Source organism: Hypanus sabinus, chromosome 8, assembly GCF_030144855.1.
Source record: "Hypanus sabinus isolate sHypSab1 chromosome 8, sHypSab1.hap1, whole genome shotgun sequence".
NCBI classification, from domain to species: Eukaryota; Metazoa; Chordata; class Chondrichthyes; order Myliobatiformes; family Dasyatidae; genus Hypanus; species Hypanus sabinus.
The window spans coordinates 130,136,145-130,161,590 of NC_082713.1; the positions used below are offsets into that span (position 1 = coordinate 130,136,145).

The window sequence follows — 25,446 nt, forward strand, 5'->3', positions numbered from 1 at the left end:
CTCCCAGATAAGCTATAACTTTTTTTATGCTCGATTTGATGGTGTCAATATTGAGCCCCTGAGGAGACCTGCAGCTTGGTCATCTCTGAGGCCAAAGTACGCATGTGATTCCAACGAGTGGACAGCCACAAGGCTGCAGGATTGGACGGCGTCCCAAGGCGGGTACTCAGAGTGTGTGTGGCACAGCTGGCAGGAGTGTTTAAAGACATTTTTAATCTCTCCCTCTCCCAGTGTAGAGTGCTTCAAGACATCCACCATTGTTCTGGGACCTGAAAAGATCAAGATAACATTTCTGAATGACTGGCGTCCTGTCGCACTCACCTCAATAAAAAGAAAATGCTTTGAGAGGCTGGCCAAGGACTATATCTGCAACATGCTACCATCTTCACTGGACCCCTACAATTTGTCTACTGACACAGCCAATTGTCAGATGGCACAATAGCCACTACTGTACACACTGTCCTTACACATCCGGAGAAGAAGGATACTTTTGTGAGAATGCTGTTCTTGGACTACAGTTCAGCACTCAACTCCATAATTCCCTCCAGGCTCGACAAGAAGACCTTGGCTCTCGGCCTTCACCCTGCCTTGTGAAGCTGGATCCTGGACATCCTGTCAGATCACCGGCAGGTGGTAAGAGTGAGCTCCCTCACCTCTGCCCCTCTGACCCTCAACACAGGAGCCCCTCAGGGCTGTGTACTAAGCCCCCTTCTTTACTCTCTGTACACCCAGAACAGTGTTGCCACCCACAGCTCCAAACTGCTAATTAAAATTGCTGATGACACTACATTGATTGACCTAATCTCAAATAACAATGAGACAGTCTACAGAGAAGAAGTCATCACTCTGACACAGTGGTGTCAAGAAAATAACCTCTCCCTTAATGTTGCAAAAACAAAGGAGCTGGTTGTAGATTACAGGGAGAATGGCGACAGGCTAACCCCTATTGACATCAGTGCATCGGGGGTTGAGAGGGTGAACAGCTTTAAATTCCTCAGCATAAACATCACCAAGGATCTCACGTGGTCTGTACATACCGGCTGTGTGATGAAAAAGGCACAACAGCACCTCTTTCACCCCAGGTGGTTGATGAAGGGCCCGCATATCCTAATATGGGGGCACAATTGAGAGCATCCTGACTAGCTGCATCACTGCCTGGTATGGGAACTGTACTTCCCTCAATTGCAGGACTATGCAGAGAGCGGTGCGGACAGCCCAGCGCATCTGTAGATGTGAAATTCCCACTATTCAGGACATTTGCAAAGACAGGTACGTAAAAAGGGCCCGTAGGATCATTGGGAACCCGGGTCACCCCAACCACAGTCTGTTCCAGCTGCTACCATCCGGGAAATGGTACTGCAGTATTAGAGCCAGGACCAACAGGCTCTGGGACAGCTTCTTCCATCAGGCCATCAGACTGGTTAATTCATGCTGACACAACTCTATTTCTATGTTATATTGATGTCCTGTTGTGCATACTATTTATTATAAATTACTATAAATTACACATTGCATATTTAGATGGAGACATATAAAGATTTTTACTCATGTATATGAAAGGTGTAAGTAATAAAGTCAATTCAGTATATTGAGTAAGGCAAGGGTGGTTTAAAATGAAGTCTCTTCAATACTGAGAAGAAATGGTCCTGCCTCAGGTTGTTACATAACATTGATTTACATAACTGTCTTTTCTCTTCCTCCCCCACTGTAATGGAGATAATTTTGGAATTGCATTTTGGTCTTTTATTCTTCACATCCAAAGGTAGAGGTATATTAAATCATAGAATGCTCTTTTGATGTATCATAACCGTGTCAATCAAGAAAGGATCTACTTTTTTGCAATCTCACTTCCTAGTTCTTGTATCAGTTGATGACTCCACAGGTGTTCATCCAGATATGTCTTCACTGTGATGCTAGTTGAAAGGGGCCTTCTTGCTTCATCTGCCTTTCCACACAAGGTCTAGGCCCTCAATCATATTGGGGTGGGAGAACGAGTGAGAAGTACTTCTTCTGAACTCTGTATTAACTAATTGAAACGCCTCCTCTCTTTAGGAGAATAAGTCCCTCATCCACCCATTCTGAGTTTCTTCTAACTTTATACACCTGAGTTAAATTTCCCTCAGTCTCTTTTGTTCCAAAGAAGCAAACTTCATCTCTGCATAGAACTAAAATCCCCACCTCTGCTCATACCCTTGTAAGTTCCCTCTATTCTCTCTCCGTATCTTACTGCAGTACATTAATCCGAATGACACACTGAACTTTAGTTGTACCTTGTAGTTCCTGAATGACCTTCTTGCTCTTCTATGCCTCAGACAAATAAGACAAATGTCCTGTTTGCCGTAACCTATTAAGACAAGTATCTGGTCCACTGGATTTATCTCTGTCCAGTCACATACAGGATTTCGAGATCCTTTATACCTCAAAGCTAATACATCCTGCATTTTACTGTGCATTCTCTGAGCTTGTTTGTTTATACCAAAGCCATTGCCAAAGTTTTATCCATTTAACCAGTCCTTTAGTATTCCCCTACAGCTCAAAGCTTTCTCCTTGGTATCAATCTCAAAAACACTTTTGGTATATTTTGCTTATCTCCTAACCTTGGCCTCTCATTCATATACACCACAAAGAGTAAAGGGTCTTGTTTTTTCTCCCCCCCCCCCTCACCCCCGCAAGTGAACAAAAGATTTGATCGAGTGCAAAGAGAGAGCGCTTATTTTGTTTGGTAGGCAAGTCCAGAAGTATGTGAAGCGAGATCATTCAGAAAATATTCCAAAATCATGCATTCTTGTCTTTCAAAAGCTACTGATGTTGGACAAGGGATCATTTGAAAACTTTTGATAGACTTTTGCATGGCTGGCCTTCAAAGGAAAAGGCAACAGATAAATATCAGCCTTACTCTTCAGTTTTAAGCTGCTGCTTTATTATGATTACAAAATTTGGCCAGAGCGTTCAGAAGTCATATGCATATTTGTCAGCATGACAGCTGAAATGTGACAAAACAGGCACTGTATGCTAATCCAGTCTTTAATATAGTGGATTAATATGCGTGTCTGTTTGCAGTTGGCATGCTGCAGAGTTTATTGATGACTAAATGGCTGTACTTAATCATCAGACTATCAGTGGCGTGTGACGAGAAGATGGAAGTTGCTGCAGAGCTTTACCTTCTGTTTTCCATCAGTTAACAGCACACATGAACTTGGTCCTCTGGTGGAGATCACGATCCCTGTAGAAAATGAGACCAGCTGGACTCTGAGGAACCTCAACTACAGCACCCGCTACAAGTTCTATCTCAGCGCCTATACCAGTGTGGGAGCCGGCAGTGAGTTAACAGAAGAGGCCATTACAGTGATGGATGAAGGTACCCTACAACTTCGACACCCTTCACCCTCACTCTTGGCTTCCAGTGCTGATACTTAACATGCCTTTAACAACTAATCTGAAATGCTTTTGTCCTTGAGGATGTCTGGTCCTCAAATGGCCTCGCTGTAACAATGAGGCTTGACAATGTTTCAGCTTCTTCCATTGGTTCAGTCTGGGAAAAGATTGTCCAGTGTTCCCTAATCCAGTCAGTCCTCTGCAGGCCACTGTGATACAGTGCACGTGTATGGCTGGTAGGATGGGGATATCAATAGGAGATACAGTTGTCCTGCCACACTTGGTTGTGACTGCTGACTGCTCACCAAATTGGACTCTCCCACATTTATGGCCCGTTGGGTAACCCATTCCTTTCTGTACTTTCCTCTTCACAATGACTTAGCTGTTGGCAGTTGGACGAGTAGCCAGAGGTTCTCCACAGCTCACGTTCATTAGTTGTTCTAGTATCGTTAGGCCAGTTGTCTAAATTATACCCAGTCACCCCATTAGGAGGACTGGTGGAGCAGCTTCTAACCACCAGCCTTCTTAGCTTGATTACACAGCACTCCAGTTCATCCCAATGTGCCATGTTAGACCCAAACAAGGAATACAATGTCAGGGCCAACACATGGAGAATGACTGGGGAAGGATATGGGAGGATTCTATTACTTACGGAACTGAACCCAGCAAAGCCCAGAACGGGGGTGAAAGTGAGGGAGTCAGCTGAAAATTCAGGATAAAGCTGGTAGCCTGGTAATACTGTTGGTTTACTCTGTGTTCACCTGAGATTCCAGCTACCAGTCACAAACCCTCCAGCCATGAGTAACGGGCACAGGTATTGTGAAATAGACGTCACAGGGGAAAAGATAAAAGTTTAAAGCAGGGATTCCCAACCTGGGGTCCACGGACCCCTCGGTTAGTGGCAGGGGTCCATGGCATAAAAAAGGTTGGGAAACCTTGGTTTAAAGATTCACATGTTGCAGCAAATCAAAATGTCAAAATTTACCACATGTTGCGGAAGTGGGATCATTGGAAAAGGAAGTCAATTATACCAACTTTTAAAATATAATACAGTCTTTAATTTTCTAAACATATATTGAATCTGTCTATTGAAAACTAACTGACAGATGTTTTCCTTTCAAAGGTTTAAAGGTCAAATTTAATGTCAGGGAAATGTATACAATATACATCCTGAAATGCTTTATCTTCGCAAACATCCACAAAAACAGAGAAGTGCCCCAGAGAATGTACGACAATCAAACGTGAGAACCCCAAAGTCCCCCCAGCTCCCCCTTCCCACGCGTAAGTGGCAGTGAAAAACAATCCCCCCCCCCCACCGGCAAAAACAAACGCGAGCCCAAGCGTGTGCTAAGCGATAGCAAAGACACGGACCAAAGTTATCCCAAAGGCTTCGCATTTCATCCAAAATTTGACAACCCACAAGTTCTCTCTCTCCCTGGCAATGTGGAGGGAGGTGTCCCCCATCTTCACAGGCAACTTATGACTAGTGCAAGGTTTAAAGTTTGTGGTTTGGTTCCATGCATTACTATGCTAAAAACCCTCCAGATATTCATATTAAGTGTGGCACACAAAATACTGGTGGAACCCAGCAGGTTATCCAGTATCTATGAAAATTGACTTTTTTTGGTCAAAGGAGGAGGGAGAAACCAGAATAGAAGGGTAGGGGGAGTGGACGGAGCAAGAGCTGGTGGGAAACGGGTGGATTCAGGTGAGGGGAAAAGTTGGTATGGAGAGGGGGAGAGCAGAATGATGTAAGAAGCTGGAAGATGATAGGTGGAAATGACAAAGGTCTGAAGAAAATAGAATCTGATAGGAGAGGACAATGGATCTTGGATTACAGGGAAGGAGGTGATGAGGGAAAATGGGGGCAGAATGTAAGGGTGATTGTAGATCAAGAAGGTGTGTTAGAGGAAAGAGAAGGGGTGATGTGACCAGAGAGATAAGGGAAAACAAAGCGGGGGAGCAGAGGGAAGTGGTTATCAGAAGTTAGAGAAATAGATGCTTATGCCATCATATTGGAGACTACCAAGGGAAAATACGAGATGCTGTTCCTCTAATCTGTGTCTACTTCAATTTGGTTATTGGTATGGGAATGGGAAGTAGAATTAAAATGGCTGGCCTCGAGGAGATCTTGGCTGTCCTTTGACGTGGACAGAGCAAAGGTGCTTGACAAAGCAACCCCATCCCCCCCACCCCGATCTGCGTTGGGTCTCATTGATGTAAAGGAGGATACACTGGGAGCACCAGATGCAATAATCGGCCTCACCTGGAATGATTGTTTCGGCCCCTGAGTGCTGGTGAGGAAGGAAGTGTCAGCGCAGGTGTAACACTTGGGTAGCTGCAGGGTATGTGCCTGGAGAGGCATTGGTGGGGAAGGAAAAATGAGCAAGGGATTTGCAGAAAGAATGATCCCTGGGGAAAGCAGAGAGGGGAAGGGAAGTTGTGCTGGTGGTGGGACCCCATTAAAATGGCTGAAGTAGCAGGAAAAGGGATGTTGAATTAAGAGTACATTTTTTTGTGACATGCTCCATTTGGCTGTTATTTACAGTAACACTGAACTAAAGTGTAGAATAGTTTCCAAAGGCCACATTATCCTTTCAGAGTTTTTAATCAAGAGTGTTGCATTAAGGGTCAGAAGTGTACCAGTAGGCTAGCAATGCTTACAGTTTGGGTATGAGACAAATGGGTGGGAAACAATGAGAATTAAACGGTTCCAAATACCTAGTGCATCCCCAGTAATGTTCATGTCCTAATGAAATCACCAGAAATATCTCACTGATAGGAACTGAGTCGCCCAACTGCTGAGCCAAACTGATGCAGCCGTAGCTTCCCGTTGCTTTGCCAGGGACCGTGCAGTCAAGAGGATCGCTGGAGACATCAAGAAATGAGAAGCCAGTAATCTGGGATCCAGTGGGTGATTGGGACAAGGCACCACATACTGATGGAGGAACAGGCAGTGATTGCATTCACTGTTCTGACTCTAAGCATGTTTATTGTACCATTGAAACAACTGTGTGTGAACACAGCCTGTGCCCTCTCGCTGAAAATCCAGTGTGGGGAGGAAGCAAGGCTCTTTAAGAAGTGGAAATTTTCCTGAATGAAGAAGAGTTTCAACGTGTAGGTTGGGGTAGGGAGAATATTTGTCTTGCTTGGCCCCTGTGATCTTCAGTTCACAAAAGCAAATGCCAAGTGGGCAAATTTCAACCACACTCACTGTCCCAAACTAAAACTAAGCTCTCATTTTTTGTCGGATATTTTGGATATATAATCACTGTCAACATGTTTTTTTTATAACAGTTAACTTGTGTTTTATTGACTGCTCCTTACTGTACAGTTTCTGTTTTCATTTTTTCTGCTCTTTTTCTCTCTCTTTGACTATTGAAAGTGACTCACCAAATTACGCCCAGAGAGGGCAAAGGTAACCTGCATGGTTTACTGAGTTTGCTGTGTGTTTGACCTTTGATTTACTTTTGGTTGTGGTAAACAAATTTGGGCAGCAAAGATTGAAGCTGATGACTCTTCAGTTATGCATCGTATTTGGACAACTGTTCGTACTCAGCAAGTGTGAGCAACAATAGAGCACTACTGTAACGTAGAGTTTAGTGCAACCCTATTACAGCTGGAGTGTCAGAGTTCATTTTCGATGCTGCCTATAAGAGGTTTGTCCATCCTTTCTGTGAGCAGGTGAGTTTCTTCTGGGTGCTTCAGTTTGCTCCCACATTGCTAAGGTGTACCAGTTGGTAGGTTCATTGGTCATGGTAAATTGTCCTGTGATTAGGCGAGGGTTAAATAGGTGGGTTGCTGGGAGGTGCGGCTTGTTGGCCCGGAAGGGCTTCTTCTATGTTGTGTAAATAAATAATTTCATGGATTGCATTCAAAGGAGCTGACATGAAGATGCAGACAGTTCTCGGCTGACGGCATTCTTCCGAACTTGCGTGTTTGCGCGGTATATTAATTCACTACAGTTACTTTCGACAAAGATGCCACAATCCTCAAATGTGCATGGGCGGTCAGTTACATAAAGTAGATTTTAATGGGATCAAATGCTAGTAGTAATAGTTTTGTTATTGGTTTGATTTTTCTTTGATAAGTCATTCTTTAACTGGGTAACATTCTTTATTCCCTTTCTGTAGTTCCTTGTTAAGAAAGCTAACTTGCTACTGTGAGACCAAAGTGATAAGCTTGGTCATATTTCTTTTCATCATTCTCCATTGAATTGTGTGCAGCCTCAGCTTAACACCTTCCCAAGGTGCCACCTATAAAACCTGGGGCCTAGTAGGTGAAAATTTGCTAATTCTTCATAATTGTCCTTGTGTCCAAAGAAGTTAAATATTACTTCCACTACATGGTAAACAGAATATAATTTAAGGGGATGTCAACAAACTGAGTTAATTTTGTTTTCTCTGAATTATTTTATCATAATGTTTGTTTGACTGGGCAGCACCGTTGGAGGCCCTAGATCTGGCTTCCAGGAAGACTTCAAGCAGAATTAGCAGGCCTATATTTACTGAAGATGATAGGGTGATGTATAGACTCTGTATTTCTTTAGGGTGATGCAATCCTCTCCATTTGTAAATGTTTAACAGTTGTTCGCAATTTCTTTCCCTCTAAATTTCTGAACTATTATATTACAATGTTGTACCATCCTTTCTCTCTTTCTTACCTTTTGTCTTTCTTCCTTTCTCTGCCACTGCAGGAGTATCTTCAACATCTCCATTACTGAAAACAGATATAATAATTCCAGTTGATAAAACAATGAAGGGTATTGTCTTTCTTGTAACTATAACATCGATATTGTTTAGTTTTGTATCACTGGACATATATAAATTTGCATTATCTAACTCCTGGCTATTGTTCAAAGCCAAATGTTAAGGATGTATAAAGTTTGCCTAAATTTGTCATTCACATTTACCTTCTCGTGAGTTTATTTTCACGTACACTAGGCTGCAGTGAAATTCTTTGCTTGCATGAGGCTCACAGAGTAAACTGTTCACCATAATAATAAATACAGCAATGAGGGCAAGTGTATAGTCGCCCAATCTGAAGTAGTGCACAAAGAAAGATTAAAGTGACAATAACAGAAGAGGTGGAATTAAGAGCTCAAGAATCTGACAGCTGCCCTGGTAAGGGGGTGTACTTAAGGACTGAATGAATCTCTCCAACTGAGAAAGGATCAAAGAAATAGCACAGAAAGATCAATTTGACCATCATGCCTCTGGAACCTCTCTGGCTGAGTTCTCTAGTTAGTCCTATATCTTCACCTTTTCCACTTTTACTCCATTCTCATTTGTACCACAATCCTTTCACAAATTAACTCTGACACTGTTATCAAATGCAACATTTTCCAAATCCCAGCAACTTGCTCTGAATGCTGTTACCCATGGTCCCCGCTGGTTCCTGGCTGGAAATATAAGATGGTTTACAATAAATAATAGCGTGTGGTTTGGAAGAAATTTGTTCAGTCACGATGTAGAACTTGTTACTAAATGCAGTTGCTGAAGCAAATCCCACATCTGCTTTGAATCAAAGGCTTCAAAGTGTATGAGGGACAGAAATATGTATGAGCTTGAGGTAAGTGTACAGAAAACAAAGGGGCTGTTGGGAAACAGTGGGCGAGATCTTTAAGAGGAAGCTAGAATTTTTTTAGTTTTCAAAAGCAGAATTAAGGTGCCATGTTAAAATAGTTTTTAAAAATTAAGAATTGAAAGGTGCAAGGTGTTGATTTGAAAAGAGAGCAAGTAAATTAAGGCAGGAAAATACTGGGTCTTGCCAGCGAGGATTGAGGGTGAGTGGGGCCTAACATTACATGTCGTCTGTTTCAAGGACAACTGGTTTGACGTGATATGATACAGTCCAAAGCACAATGGCCTTAATATTAACCCACAGAACTGGGAAGGATCGATTGGGTTTGAACCGTAAAAGAATTTGGAAAGAGTTCCCAACTCACCCTTTTTCAGCTATGTATTCCTTGCAGTGTTATCTCTGAGAAGCTGGGGACTATGAGAGAATGGGTTGAGTGGGAACCTGATTTCAATGTAACCATTGCTGGTTGGTTTTCTTAGGCTTAAGTGACAGAGAATTGGGGACTGTTGACTCGAGAATGCAAATACATTTTCTAGAGCTGTTGCTGGGTCAACAGGAAGGCCTGCTCCTTGGGAAAAGCAAATGAAGCTTAAGGCTTCTTCCCATTGAGAGTTTTAGCTACCCCAACCCCTTCCTCGTCAGCCCTGCCTTTCCTCGTAACAGAATATAGCTTGGAATTGGGTCATTCATCCCAATGAATCTGTCCAACTCATCAACCACTCATTTACATCAATTCCATTTCATGTTCTCCCCTCAGTCTCTCCAAGTCTCCAGATTCCACCACTCACCTTCACACTGGGGACAAGTTACAGCAGCTGATTAACACATTAGCCCACATCTTCAGGAGGTAACAGGGAGAACATTCAAATTACACGCGCACACACAGCACCCAACACCAGGATTGAGCCCAGGTCTCTAGCATGGTGAAACAGCAGCTGTACAGACTGCACCACCCTGACCTCTTCCCTCTCATTGCATTTCCTGTGCACAATCTCCATGGCCAAGGCCACCTGACCAATCCAGTTGGATGGGTTAGTTCCCAGGGAACAGAAGAATTAAAACAGCATGGCCTTCCCATTCCCACATCCCCTGAATCCCCAGTGGTGCAGTCTTCCCCAGCATCCAGTGCACGTTGGCAAAAAACAGGCCACAGGCTGGAAATGGTGGAGAATCGAAGGTAAGATAAGTGGGTAGCATATTCTGTTCCTAGATGCACAGATTACAGTGAGCTTTTGATGTTATGACAGGCAGGTGTGTGTTTGTGTGTCTGTGTAATTGGTATGCATGTACACACACATTCAGAATAGACGAGCAGGAGCAAATCAGTGCATCAGGAATTTATTCTGTGGACCAACAAAACCACAAGTGTAAGGTTGGACTGAAGAAGGACGACCACAAGCATGAATTCAACAGACTTTCTCTTAAGTCAAGTGTAATTTAAAAGCTTTAAAGCCTCGAGCTCCCAAGGTCATTGCAGAAAAAATCAACGCATGCTGCATGATTTCCAGGGTTTGAATTCCCTCTGCTTTGGAAGTGTGGGCACTGGAACCTTATAGCTCTGTTGTGTGAAGTTCTTTCTGAGATTATTTGAACAGCAATATTATTGTGCTTTGTTTCTTGGTGTAGCTTGTTCTTTCATTGAAATGCAGTGTAGAGAGCTTTAAATAAGCAACATTAGTTTAAGCTGAATTGTTTAACTGCAGGGATGAAGAAATTTTACCCAGTGACCTACCAAAGAGGAAATTGAAGCCCTTGGTCTCATCATTACTGATATATCTTTTTCAATGCTCTTGCTATTAATATTTTCACATGACTCTCTCTCTCTTCTGTTACCTACTTAGTCATGATCCTCCGTCCAGTAATTACGAACATTACCTCATCTTCAACCCAAGCAAATATCAGTTGGGAGTTTGACCGAATGGATGTACAATTTTATGTTGAATATAAGATAGCTAACAGTAAGAACTCCATTGATTGGATTCTGTGTGCTTCTCTTTAATTTAGAAAGTTCCATTGTACTCTGAAAAGGAAATTTGTTTTTTTTTTGTTTGTTTCACCCAGCTGGTTTTTGTGTTACTACAGAAAGCAGTGTCTCAATGCCAGTAAATGATACATCATCCCAAAAAAGTCACAGGTCTATTTTGATGACATGAGACATGAGAGCTCCTGATCCCATCAGTGCAAACATATCTGAAATTGACATCATTTTATGAGTTTGGTTTCCCCACATTTTGTTACAACATGATTTCTGCCAAAAGCATCTCCAAGTTAATAATATGGAGTCCTACAAAACCCATAATGAGAGTGGCTTGTCAGGAAGTTTATATATTTAGTCTCACTTTCACGGCTCACCTGACACTGACAAAATGCAGAGGTACTCATTACTTTTCGATTGTCCATTACATAACATGATGCACAAGAAACAGATCAGACATTGAGTTGTACCCTCTCCTCACAAAGGTTCAGTACATGTAAGTGTCCTTGGCAATAAGGTCACTTCTGATCAACTATAACATCAAGGACCCTTGGAAATAATTGGTAGTGCTATCCTAACCCTTTGTGTGAGGAATGACCACTGTCACTCACCAAATATTTGATGATATTATATTTGGTTAGAGATGACTTATTAAGTCAGAAGGGACCTAATTAATGCAGCTCCGTGATATTACTGCAGGAGTTCCTAAGGACGGTGACGTGAGCCTAAGTGTCTTGAGTACTTCAGCAATGACCTGCCTTTCTTTGTGTCAGAAGTGGGATGTTCACTGATTTCACACTGATATAATTCCATTCACAGCCACTCAGGTACTGAAGCAGCGAGACATGGACTGTGTTAAGTGACAAGTACTGTACAAGCAACAGAGTGACAGGCAATGGCTCCATCCTGCATTACCATCATTGAGTCTACCAGCACCACCCCCCCCCCCCCCCCCAGGGTTAGGCACTGACTAGAACCAAAGCAAGGTTAGCTACATAAAATGCAGCTCGAAGAGCCCTTGGCTGAATGTCCTGGTGACTGATTCCACTTCTGACTCACTAAGCCATTCCACCATCTACAAGAAGCTCAAGGACAGCCATTGGTCAACAGCTCACTCAGCTCTTCACTCACCCCTCATCAACATGCCGCACCCACAGAGAGCCAAGAGAAGAATCTCCCCCAAGTCCCACTCATGATTTGAAAGGATACAATAGCTTCATTGCTGCTGGTTCTACAATTCTAGCATGGCCTCATTAGCAGCATCCTAGGATCACGCCCAACACAAGACTATAGTAGTTCAAGAGGGCAGTCCGTCATCACGTTCTTAGAGATGGTTGGAGCCGAAGCTAATGCTGACACTGACAGCCACATGGCAGCAATGAGCACTGTAGGTGTAGCATGATGGGACCATGGGCTCTTCTGCTGGTTCAATGTCTGAATCAGCTACAGTATCAGTTTACTGGCACTTTGGTTTGGGATGAAACAATTGTGGTTGCGAGCTGGTCTGTTCAGTAACTGTGGGCTGGCATCGGTGGACTGATAGCTTGCTGCTAGGTGGAATGTGTAAACTTCGCCCATCTCCACTGCTTCTGTCTGCTGCTACTGCTTATTGAATAGTGCATGTTATATAGTAAATACTCCTTTTTGCTCGTGACTGATTTCTCCCATTCTAGTTGCAGGGAGTTCATAGTATGCATTTGTTGTGGAAATCGATTCACTTACAAGTTTGGTGCTTAAGATCACATTATAAGACACAAGGTCTCCATTTCCCATTGTTGATTAAAGGCCAAGTACTGCTTTAACTATGAAAGAACGGTATTGTATCCTATCACCTTCCCAGATTGAAGATTTCAGTGAGATAGTTCACTGGCATACGGAAGGCAAATAGAATCATAGAGTCATATGACACAGAAACACACCCTTCCACCCACCACTGGTATTCCACCTTTCCTTTCGCATTCCCATCAGCTTCTCCCCCTTGGATTCTCCTGCCAACCGTCTACACGGGGCAGTTTACAGTAGCGAGCTAACCTACCGACCAATCCATCTGGAGCCACCAGGAAGAGATCCACACGGCACTGCGTGTTTGACATTTTAAGTGATGGAATTGTACACCGGGCAGGAAGAGTTAGCTGTGCTGTGTATTTGAACTAGCCCTTTAAGATTTGCTCGAGTAAGGAGCAACAAATCCCTCCTGATGTAATGTGAATCACACAACACGTCACAACTCCTTCAGATTTTCAACTCGATACTAGCCTCCTCTGAAAGGTTTCCCATCAGCCCGGCCTTGAGTTGGATTTTAGCAATAAGATTCATCTGGGGTTGTTACCACCAATCACATTGGCCTTTTACAGAACAAGGATTGCTAACTCCCTAGCACTGCTATAATGCCTAGGAAATACGGGCTCACAACTGCAGCTTTAGCTTGGTGCTGCTGCTGTTGTACATCAGAGTGCTACTATGCTTTCTAGTTCTTGATTCCCCAATCCTGGGAATGAGACTTAGAGTGCATTCACCCTACCTGTGCCCCTCAGGATTTTATATACCTCCATAAGATCACTTTTCAGCCTCCAATGCTCCAAGGATTAAAATCCTAGCCTGCCCAACCTCTCCCTATCACTCAGGCCCTCATCCTGGCACTACCCTTGTAATTTTTTTCAACACTCTTTTCAGTTTACAGGCATTTTTCCTGTAGCCAGGTTTCCAAAAGTGAGACCAACAGTCCAAGTACAAGCTCACCAGCATCTTATATGATTAGTAAAAATGTTAGTAGGGCATTAGGTGGAACTGAACCGTTAACTCTCAGCCATCTAACACTGGTTCCACATGCAGCTTTTCTCCGTTTGTGTTCTGGTGCACTGTTCTGATTGCATGCATGTGAAGCATGCCCACGTCACAGCACATAGTGATGAGATGCCTAGATACACCCCACTGTTATGTCAGTTCTTGTCTCCGTACACTTTTCAGGTAAAGAGCCTTGGGACAGAATGCAGATAAATGCCTCGCAGACCACCTTTGCACTAAAGGGCTTGTTGCCGGGGACAGTTTACAGCGTGCAAGTGGTTGCCGAAAACCACGCTGGCCAGTTGCGGAGTAAGGACAAGCAGTTTATGACCCGTCCACCAGGTGAGGTGGAGTCCAGGCACAGTCGACTTCAGCCTCCCTCCTGCTCTCTTTCCCCGGACAAATCTCTGACTGAGCGGCTGCTCGGGGAGCAAGGAACAAATGTCTGAAGGCTGCTAATGAAAATCCAGTGGCCAAGCCCATTATCGTTGGTTTTTCACTGTGTTTTCGAGTGGTGTACTGCTTCGCTTACTTCTCTGAATTCTTTTTAAAATGTTTGAGTAATTTAAAAATTGAACCTTTTCTTAATTATTTATGATCACAGAATTGTAATACATGGAAGCATTCTTCAGCCTTCTAAACGTCTGCCAAACATCAAGCACACACGTTTCTCTGCACATTACCCTCAACTTCCTCCCCCTCCTAGACCTTATCACTCACCCTCACACAAGGAGCAATTTACAGGAGCCAATAAACCTCCTATTTTACACCCATCAGTGGGATGTGGGTGGCATCCAGAGGAAGCCTATGTACTCACAGGGAGAGTAGTCAAACTCCACATAGTAAGCTTGCAAGGTCACTGGAGCAGAGAGGCAGCAGGTCTAATAACTGCACCTTTGTGCTGCTCATGAAAGTACTTAAAATATATCTGATTAACAGTGAGAGTTATTTCAAAGGTGTTTCTTCCATAAAATTTGTCAGTGTATGTGTATTACATGGCATTGATATGAGGTTTCTAGTTTATTGTCATAGGCATACATACAGAGGGTTATAACTGTTTCTAAAATTGGTTCCTCATCTTTATAGTGATCATGTATATGTGCATGTGGTTAATTTATGGCATTATCTGCGTAAATGTGGTCATTCTTATCTGATTTTATTAACTAAGTGAAGGCTGTGTATCAGTTATCTAGCAGTGACTTGAGTTTCAAGTTTATGAGGAGTGGATCACACCAGTATGAGCTGGGTCAGATAGGACTGCTATTGAGAGAAGGGTGGAGGCTGAATTGTGGAACACAGCTGCAGTTTCTGGTTTTGCAGTCACACAATTGATATTTTGTATTTCCATATAATGTAGAATAAGGAAAATTAGCCCGTTGAGTTTATTCCACACTGTGTTTCTTTCCTCTAGTCGATTCGCTCCAGTCTCATCAACGTCTCCCGGGTCTATCATTCCCCTTCACACTTGAAACCATCTTATAGTAGCCAATTAACCTACCAATCTGCACATTATCGGGATGTGGGGGAACCTGGAAGAAGCACGTGTTTACAGGGTGAAAATCAAATGCCAGAGGTCGGGATTGAACTCGGGTTGTTGGAGCTGTGGGGCAGAAGCAGTTCCTGCTACCCAATCCAGGAAGCAACAAATGATATAGAAACTTTGCTGAAGAGCAGCATATCTAGAAAGCTACAGAAACAATTGTCAAGACAGAGAAAAGGGATGCTGTATCTTTAACCCTTTCCCTGTCTGCTTGGTCCATGTGCTGTGCCAGCAGAAAATGCTGCAATTGCTCAGCAGGTCAGGCAGCTTCTGTGGCAAGAGAAACTGAGTTATTACTGCCTGATAAGGTTGTCTGTTTCTCTGTCTTTGGATGCTGCCTGCTCTGCTGTGTGTTCCCAGCCATTTTCTGTTTTTATTTCAGTTTCTAAAGTCTGCTGTACTTTTCAATTTATTTTGTAGTCCATGTGCTGTCTATTATCAGTTTTGGTGCCTTATGTTTGAAGCAACATTGTGGTCCCTGACTCATCTAATGATTTAACACCCAAATTCTGAGGTGTGGTTGGAAGTTAAGGATTTGACATGCTCACAAATGTGAGTATTAGTTTTGGCCAGAGAAATGATGAAAGAGCTTTGCATCAAACATCAAGAACTGACACAAATCCAGGAGAAGTAGAGTACCTCATGACAGTAACTCCATGGATACTTGTGCCTTGGGTGAGAGATCTGCTGGGACTTTTATGTATTCCATTCCTTTATATATGCATTTGTGGATAATGCTTCTTGCATTGAGACTCAGGTGAGGTGTACCTCTGTGTGCTTTTGTCTAGCCCATTTGTTGAGTATTTTTCACCAAAAAGCAAACAGATTGTACACTGAAGTCCAGTTCACTTCTGGAACTTTGCAAGATGCTTTGCTGCTGATGTGCTCCTTATTTGGTTGAGAATCTTCATTCCGTCTGTTTGCATTCAATTCTTGGCTGTTGCTTCGTCATTTGCTGTTTTAAGGTTCTGGTAATCAGAATGAATTTGCTTGTGACATATAATTCAAGAGCATTTTATTTAGTTTGGAGAGGACCCCTTCTCCTACCTCCAACAGAAGATCAGCAAGGACCTGATTTTAATGCAGTGGGATGTGAATGAAACCAATGAGAATGCAAGACGAGGCAAAACTGGTTGATGTTATTGTTGAATATTCAATGAAACTGTATCTCTTGCAAAGATTCATTTTGTGAAATTTATGAAAACAATAGCAGAAGTAAAATCACTCTATGAAAAAACAATGCAATGTAGCTAACTGTTTGCACAGCGCTTATCTTGTTTCTGGCAAAAGCTTTGCTATATTGTTGGTTGCTTCTCCATATTCCAGAATCTCCTGGTTAAATTTTACTTTTCTCTTCTTCTCTAAGTATGCGCTGGGTTGATGTAATGAGGCACATGTTTATCCAGAATGCTATTTTTTTTAGTGTGATCAATATGATTCCAGGTACTTAACATCTGTCAAACTAGACCCTTTGCAGTTTTGAGGTCTTGGTAGCAAGCATGGCATAAAAGCAATAAGCTGGTTGTGCTTCACCAAATCCAGAGAATTAAATAGACACACTTTTGTGACTGCTAGAAGCCTTCACCAGAAAAGTTTTATTGCTCTTGTTAATTGATTAGGAAACTGGTTATCTTCTTCAACAGTCACTCCTGTTGGGTAGGAAATTCTCTTGGACTTCTTTGCATTGTTTGTGTTGTTGGCTCAATATTATCCTCCCAAAGGCTGAATAGGCCCCAGGACATACAATCCAGGAGGAACCACAGTGAAGATTGACACAAAACACTTGTTCAGTTCATCTGTCATTCTTTGTTCCCCATTACTACCTCTCCAGTGTCATTTTTTGATGGTGCAATATCTACTCTTGCCCCTCTTTTACGCCTTGTATATCTGAAAATCTTCTGGTATCTTTTTATTTTATTGGCTTGCTTGCTTTCATCTGTTTTCTCCATATTGCTTTTTGTTGGTTTTTAGAAGCTTCCCAATCCTCCAGCTTCCCACACATTTTTGCTATATTGTGTTCTATTTTGCTTTTATGTTGTCTTTGACTTCCCTTGTCAGGTATAGTTGTCTCTTCCACCCTTTAAAATGCTTCCTCTTCGGGATTAACAGATCTTGTGTCTTCCAAATTGCTCCCAGAAACTCCAACCAATGCTGTTCTGCTATCATCTCTGATAGTGTCCTCTTCCAATCAAATTTGGCCAGCTCTTCTCTCGTTCTTTGTAGTTAAACAACTGTGATACAGGTATAACTGATTTTAGCTTCTCTCTTTCAAACTTCAGGGTGAATTCTATTATATTCTGATTGCTGCATTATAAGGGTTCATTGAGCTTAAGGTCACTAATCAAATCTGTTGTATTGCACAGCAGCATATCCACAATTCCCTTTTATCTTGACCACTAGCTGCTCTAAAGACCATAAGCATTCTACGAATTTTGTCTCTTGGGATCCATCACTAACGTAATTTTCCCAGTCTCCTTGCATTTTGAAATCCTCCATGACCATTGCCCTTTTTTTTACATGTATTTTCTACCTCCCTTTGTAATTGTACAAGGACATGGGCTACTGATTACAACAGCAGATATATTTGGAAGTAGAATGTAACTCCCATCAGGGTATTTTTACCATAAAGTTATTTTAACTCTACCCACAAAAATTTGACATCTTCTGATCCTTTGTCATTTCTTTCTAAAGATTTAATTTTATTTTTTACCAATAGAACCACTTTAGCACCTCTGCCTAACTGTCTGTCCTTTTGATACGATGTGTAACCTTAGATGTTTAGCTCCCAGATGTGATATTCTTTCACCATCATTCTGTGATGCTCTCAACATTATGCCTACCACTTTCTAGTTGGGCTTTAAGTTCATCTACCTTATTTGGTATATTACATGGATATTAAAGTTTTGGGTTATAGATAAAGGCTAATCCTATTGAATCAGTGCCTTACTGCCATTGGGAGAAGGAGTTTTATGATGGCTGAATTGATAACAGCATTTTCACAGGACTAGCAAATTTTACATTCTCCACAGGCCGCATCTTTTACTTCTGCATTTCTCTATTTTGTTCTCTTCCTGCGGTTCTAACAGGAGCAACTACTTAGGACATCCTGCAATGTACAGAGTGCTCACAGCTATTCAATAGTGGGGAAAGCCTTTAATTCCATCATATGACATATAACGTGAAAAGAAGCTGTCACAACACTGACACCGGTGGAACACTATAGTCACAAGTAGCCAATCAGAAGAGGCCCCCTTCATTCCCTGACTTTGCCTCCTGCCAGCCAGCCAATCTTCTATCCATTCTAGTATCTTTCCTGTAATACTATATGATCTTATCATGCTTATTAGCCTCATTTGTGGCACCTTATCAAAGGCCTTCTGAAAATCCAAGTAGCAACAACCGCTGACACTTTTTTGTCTACCCTGCCTGCTGTTTCCTCAAAGAATTCCAGCAGATTTGTCAGGAAACCATGCATGTTCTATCATATGGCTCCAAATACCCTGAAGCATCATCCTTAATAGTGGATTCTAATATCTTGCCAATTACTGAAGTCAGGCTAACAGGCCTATAATTTCCTACATTTTGTCTTTCTCCCTACTTAAAAAGAGTGTAGTGAAATTTGTAATTTTCCAGTCCTTCAGAAACATTCCTGAATCTAGAAATTCTTGAACGATCACGACTAATGTCTCCACCATCTCTTTAGCCACCTCTATCAGAAACATAGGGGTAATTCATCTGGTCCAGGTGACTTATCTACCTTCAGTCCTTTCAGCTTCCCAAATACTTTCTCCTTAGTAATAGCGACTACAGTCATTTCTGCACCCTGACACTCCAATTTCTGGCAAGAACAGCCAGCTTGCTTCAGTTATAAACTGTGGGCTCCGCAGTAGCTTAGTGGGTAGCGCTATGCTGTTACAGCTTGGGGCATCGGGGTTCAAAAATCAATTCCGGCGTCCTCTGTGAGGAGTTTGTACCTCCTTCCTGTGTGCGTGTGGGTTTCCTCCAGATGCTCTGGTTTCCTCCCACAGTCCAAAGATGTACAGGTTAGTAGGTTAATTGGTCATGCTAAAATTATGCTGTGATTAGACCAGGGTTAAAATCGGTGGGTGCTGGTCGACTTAACTCAGTGGGCAGAAAGGGCCTGCTCCAAGCTGTATCTTAAAGTGAAATAAAATAAACTGACAAATTGTATGGTTTAAAGCAATGAAACTAGACAAAACACTTTTATGATTTATTTAGTTATTTCATTACCTCCAAATAATGTCTGTGTTTGTAATCAACAGCGTATTATCTATCTTGATATCATATTTTGTTAATGTAACATTACCAATTCTAATTGTATAATGAACTGTGAATTTAACATGAAAGTGCCCTGGGATATTAACTCCACTAATGATCATTTTAATTTACATGGTAATCAATACTTTTTTTTACTCTTTCTTTCAAATGAACAACACCAGCTATGGCAAGCCGTCAGGTAGATATTGCCACCCAGGGTTGGTTCATTGGTTTGATGTGTGCCATCGCCCTTCTGATCCTGATTCTGCTGATTGTCTGCTTCATCAAAAGGAATAAAGGAGGCAAATACCCAGGTAAGGGCATTTTCAGCCCATGCAGGTATTTAGAGCCCATGGAGAGTTCTGGTCAAATTTGCACCAAAAGGTGAGCTAGACCTTGATGCTGGTATTTGTCGGATGTATGTAAGGAATGAGCTGCGAAGATCCATCTCTTCAACGTTGCTCAAGTACATTTAGGGGCAACCCCATTGAGGTGCGTTGGAGGACATATCGAGTAAAGCTGGAGTTTAGATAGCAAAGGTGTAGAGCTCCTTACAATACTAAACCCAATACTAGAAGACTGGTAACTTAGACTTGCTAAGGTATTTGCAACACCGGCAAGTGACATAAAAGAAGGGGTAAATTTAAACTATCTTCGTAAACAAACTACAATCGCTCATGAAAGCTGTTTAAGATACAATAGGATACATAATAACTGGGAAAGTAGGCAGGGGATTGGCAGGTCAAGCTTAACTCAGACAAATGCAAAGTAATACATTTCGGGAAGTTGGACCAGGGCTGGATATAAACAATGAATAGCAGAGCGCTGGGATTATTGTTGAACAGGGGAATCTTGGGTTACAAGTATGTAGTTCCCTGAAGAACAGGGTGATGAGAATGGCATATGGCACACTTGCCTTCACCAGCTGAGGCATTGCATGTCGGAGTTAGAACACCATGTTACAGTTGAAACGTGACACTAACCCAACAATGATCTGTGCACCCTCACTGGTCGCAGGATTAATACCAGAAGGTTGGAGAGTGGCAATTGTTAATCCTTTGTTCAAGAAAAGTAATAGGAATAATCCTTGAAACTATAGACCAGTGCGTCTTCCAGCAGTGGAGGGCATTCTTAGAGACTGGGTTTGCAATCATTCAAGGAAGCATAATCTGATTAGAGAGATTCAGCATGGCCTTGTGAGAGGCAGGTCATGCTGCATGAGCCTGATTGAATTCTTTGAGGAAATGATGAAGGTGGAGCAGTGGATATGGTGTATATAGACTTCAGTAATGTGTTCAACAGGGTTCCCCATAGTAGGCGCATTCTGAAAGTCAGGTGACATAAGGCCCAGAGAAACATGACAGCCTGGGTTCAGAGTTGGCTTGCACACAGAAAATAGAGGATGGTAGTTGATGGAGTGTGCTCTGCCTGGAGGTCCATGACCAGTGGTGTTCTACAGCGATCTGCTCTGTGACCCCTGCTCTGTGATTTTTTTAAATGATTTAGATGAAGAAGTGGAAGGGTAGGTTAGTAAGTTTGCCAATGACACAACAGTTAGTGGTATTGTGGATAGTTAGAAGGTTGTCATAGGTCCTAACGGAACTTTGATTGATTTGGGCAGAGTTGGGTAGAGAAGTGGCAGATGGAGTTCAATCCAGAGAAGTGTGAAGTAATACACTTTTGGAAGATCAAACTTGAAGGCAGATTACAAGGTTAATGGCAGGAATCTTAGAAATGTGGAGGAACAGGGGGATCTTAGGTCAACGTTCATAGATTCCGGCAGAGTTGCCGCACAGGTTGATGGGGTGGATAACATAGTGTAATGTGTTGCCCTTCATTAGTCAAGGGATTGAGTTCAAGAACCACTAAGTAGCATTGCAGCTCTTTAAAAAATCTGGTTAAACTGCATTTGGAATATTGTGTTCTGTTCGGGTCACCTCATTATAGGAAAAATGTGGAAGGATTAGAGAGGGTGCAGAGATTTACCAGGATGTTGCCTGGATTGCATGTCTTATGAGGAAAAGTTGAATGAGCTACAGCTTTTCTCTTTGGAGTGAAGGTGGATGAGAGGTGACTTGATAAGAGGTATATAAGATGGTAAGAGGCACAGCCCAGAGGGGTCATAATTTTAAGGTGATTGGAGGGAAGAATAGGGGGCATGTCAGGCAGGTATTTTACAGAGAGTGCTAAGTGCATGGAACACACCGCTAGGGGTGATGGCGAAGGCAGATAAATTAGGGACAATGAAGAGACTCTTAATAGGCACAGTGATCAAAGAAAGATAGAGGGCTGTGTGGGAGGGAAGGGTTAGATTGATCTTGGAAGTAGGATAAATGGTTGGGAAAACATTGTGGGACAAAAAGCCTGAATTGTGCTATATGGTTCTATTTTGTAATTGTACCAAGCGTTTAGACCACACTTGTAGTGTGTGCAATTCTGGTCACCACGTTATAAGAAGGGTGTGTTCAAACTGGAGCTGGTGTAGAAGGATTCACAAGAATATTACATGGTTTCAGGAGAGATTGGATAGACTAGTTCTCTTTTCCCCGGATTGGAGGAGGCTAAATGGTGACATGACAGATTTAGATAAAGAGTGACACATACAAAGTGCTTGAGGAACTCAGCAGGTCAGACAGCATCTATGGAAGTGAATAAACAATTGAGGATTTGGGTGGAGACCCTTATTCAGGACTGAAAATGAAGGGGGAAGATGTCAAAATAAAAAGATGGGGGGAGGGAAGGAGGACCAGCTGGAAGGTAATAGATGAAGCCAGATGGGTGGAAGGGCTGGAGAGGAAGGAATCAGATAGGAGAGGAAGGTGGAACATGGGAGGAAGGGAAGAAGGGGGGCATCAGGGGGAGGCGATAGACATGTGAGGAGGAGAAGAAAAGAGAAAAAGCAGGAGAAAAAATTATACTGAAAGGAGAAATCAACGTTCATACCATCAGGTTGGAGGCTACCTAGACAGAATATGAAGTGTTGCTCCTCCTCCCTGAGAGTGGCCTCATCTTTGCAAAGGAGGAGGCCATGGACCAACATTTTAGAAGAGGAATGGGGACAAGAAATAACATGGTTGGTTGCCAGGAAGATCAGCTTTTGGCAGATGGAGCAGAGGTGCTCCACAAAGCAGTCCCCCAGTTTACGTCAGGTCTCACCGATGTAGAGGAGTCCGCATCGGGAGTACCGGGTACTTTACAGAACCCCAAATGATCTGTGAATGAGCTGTTACCTCACCTGGATGGACTGATTGAGGCCCTGAAAGGAGGTGAGGGAGGAGGTGAATGGGCAGGTGGAGCTTATCTGTCACCTGCAGGGATATGTGCCATGGGAGAGGTTAGTGGAAGATAAATGTACAAGGGAATCAGAAGGAGCGATCCCTGTGGAAAACGTAGAGTGAGGAGGGGAGGTGGTAGGATCCCACTGAAGATGGTGGAAGTTGCGGAGAATGATGTGCCAACATTCCCAACCAGCTCGACTCCACCACCACCAACCTCCTCTGTCTGGAAGTACTGGTCCTCACCCTCAACAATTTTACCTTTAGTCTCAAGGACTAAAGAACTGTAGCATGGGCCGCAGTTATGCTTGCCTTATCAATGGCCATGTAGAACAGTCCACGTTCCAAGCCTTCGCTGGTAATGCTCTCCAATTCTTTCTGCACTACGTTGACAACTGCAATGGTGCTGCTTCATGTATCCACGGTGAGCTCGTCAATTTCATCAACTTTGCCTTCAACTTCCACTGTGCCCTTAAATTGGTCCATTTCTGACAACTCCCTCCCCTTTCTCAATCTCTCTGACTCCATCTCTGGAGACAAACTCTACCGACATCTTTTATAAAACTACCGATCTCCACAGTTATCTTGACTATACTTTTTCCCACCCTGTCTCCTGTAAAAATACCATTCTCAGTTCCTTTACCTCTGCTACATCTGTTCCCAGGATGAGGATTTCCTTTCCAGGACATCAGAGATGAACGGGGTTCAAAGAACGGGGTTTCCCTTCCTCCACAATTGATGCTGTCCTCACCCAATCTCCTCCATTTCCCAGACATCCACTCTCACCCCATCTTCCTGCCGCCTTAACAGGGATAGAGTTCCTCTTCTCCTCACCTGCCACTCCATGAGCTTCTGCATCCAACATTCCATTCTCTGCAACTTCCCTCATCTTCAACAGAATCCTACCTCCAAAAAGACCTTTACCTCCTCCCCCTTCCCCCAACCTTTTTATTCTGATGTGTTCCCCCTTCCTTTCCAGTCCTGAAGTGGGAGCTCAGCCCGAAACATCAACTGTTTATTCATTATCATAGATGTTACCTGACCTGCTGAGTTCCTCCAGAATTTTGTATGTGTTGTTCTGGATTTCCAGCAGAATCTCTTCTGTTTAGCTTTATATAAAGTTGTGAGAGGAGCAGATGGCCAGTGTCTTGTTTCCCGTGGTAGGGGTGCCTGAAACCAGAGAGCATAGGTTGAGGAAAACAGCCTAACTTTGGCCATCCTCTCCTTGCAGCACATTCAGACAGCATCCTGATAAGCCCCTTCTGCACCCACTCCAGAGCCTCTTCATCCTTCCTTTAATGGGGCGTCCAGAATTGAATGCAAAGCTCCCAATGTGGTCCAACTGGGATTTCATAAAACCCTTCATTTCTTCATTTCCTTTTCTTTTCACTTTGCTTTCCTTTTCCCACCTGCACCCCCCATGAATTCCCTAATCCCCACAACATTTTCTCCTCCCAGCCCAATCCTCCCTGTTCTCTTTCTCACTCCTCCAATTCCCTTCTGATCTCTGTTCTCCTCACTCTCTCTCTCCGCTTTCAGTACTCCTCACTCCACAAACCGTCCTACTCCATCTCCCCCTTCTGATTTTCCTTCCACTTCCCTCCTCCCTGTTTCCCACCAGCTCTATCTTACCTCCCACTGTTCCCTTCCTGCCCCTCTGAAAACCCACCTCTGCAGAAACCATTCACAAATGTAATACTTTCCTCTTCTCTTTGCTCCTGACATTCGCAGTAAAGGAGAAGGAAGATGCTCACGCAGATCCTGAGATTCAGCCCATGAAGGAGGATGATGGAGCCTTCGGTGAATACAGGTGAGCACCTGTCCTCTACCCTGTCACCTGCCTCTCTGTACTGTCTCACTGAAGATTTATCCAGCTGCTCGGAATTCCTAGTTCTGGACGTTTTGAATGTAGTGAGCTTTGAAACTGTGATTAGTCTGTATTGGGATTGCGGTTTTTTTTTGCAATTCCTTATTTCTTCCCATTTCTTGGAAAATCTGGACGTGGAGTTGTATGGTCCTGTAAATCTATTGTATGCTGATCCTAACATCCCAATCCCGTGGATATTCGCACTTTAACCAATCCAGCTTTCTGCCTCTGAACTTTAAAAGTTGTGCAATTGTTTCTCAGTAAAGAGAATAATGTCCAATCATTTAACAACATTTTGAGATGTTGTTTTGTGGATTGTTGTGCCTGGAAGCAGTGGTTAGAATGGTTCCCACCTGATGTAACAGAAAACCAAATTTAAAAACTGCAGATGCTGAAAATCTGAAACAAAATGCTGGAAACACCCAACAGGACTGACAAGGGTCCGGGACACAAGACATTAACTGTTTCTTCTGCCACAGGCACTGCTTAACTTACTGAGGGTTTCTGTCAGTGTAGGTTTTTGTTTCACATCTTCCGGGTTGTTGGAGCTGGGAATTGAGGAAAAGGACAGTAAGTGTACAGTGACAGGAACTTCACACACCATTGGAGTGGCTTGAAGCTCAACTCATAACAATCAAAAGGTGACAAGGGGTTAAGAAGATGCAAGCATTGTTGAAAGGAGAGGTGGTTTTGGAATGTTTACGGCAAGGGTCAGTCAGACTGATAAAGAGTTGAAGTGTCACACCCAAAGTATAGAAGGGGATGCGTG

At 42.9% G+C, this 25,446-nt stretch overlaps 1 protein-coding gene across 8 annotated transcripts in view; it reads left to right on the forward strand.

Moving 5' to 3' along the window:
• The window catches only part of nrcama (neuronal cell adhesion molecule a), a 430,696-nt gene that overhangs the window by 385,106 nt on the left and 20,144 nt on the right, over positions 1 to 25,446 (forward strand). For 7 of the 8 annotated variants that reach the window (XM_059977833.1, XM_059977831.1, XM_059977835.1 and 4 more), the window contains 3 exons: positions 3,179 to 3,358; positions 19,718 to 19,849; positions 24,542 to 24,620. In XM_059977833.1, coding sequence (XP_059833816.1) covers positions 3,179 to 3,358; positions 19,718 to 19,849; positions 24,542 to 24,620 — 391 coding nt within the window. Of the gene's footprint in view, positions 1 to 3,178; positions 3,359 to 10,799; positions 10,917 to 13,900; positions 14,060 to 19,717; positions 19,850 to 24,541; positions 24,621 to 25,446 lie in introns of all 8 variants that reach the window. The other variant, XM_059977838.1, reaches the window with a different exon arrangement.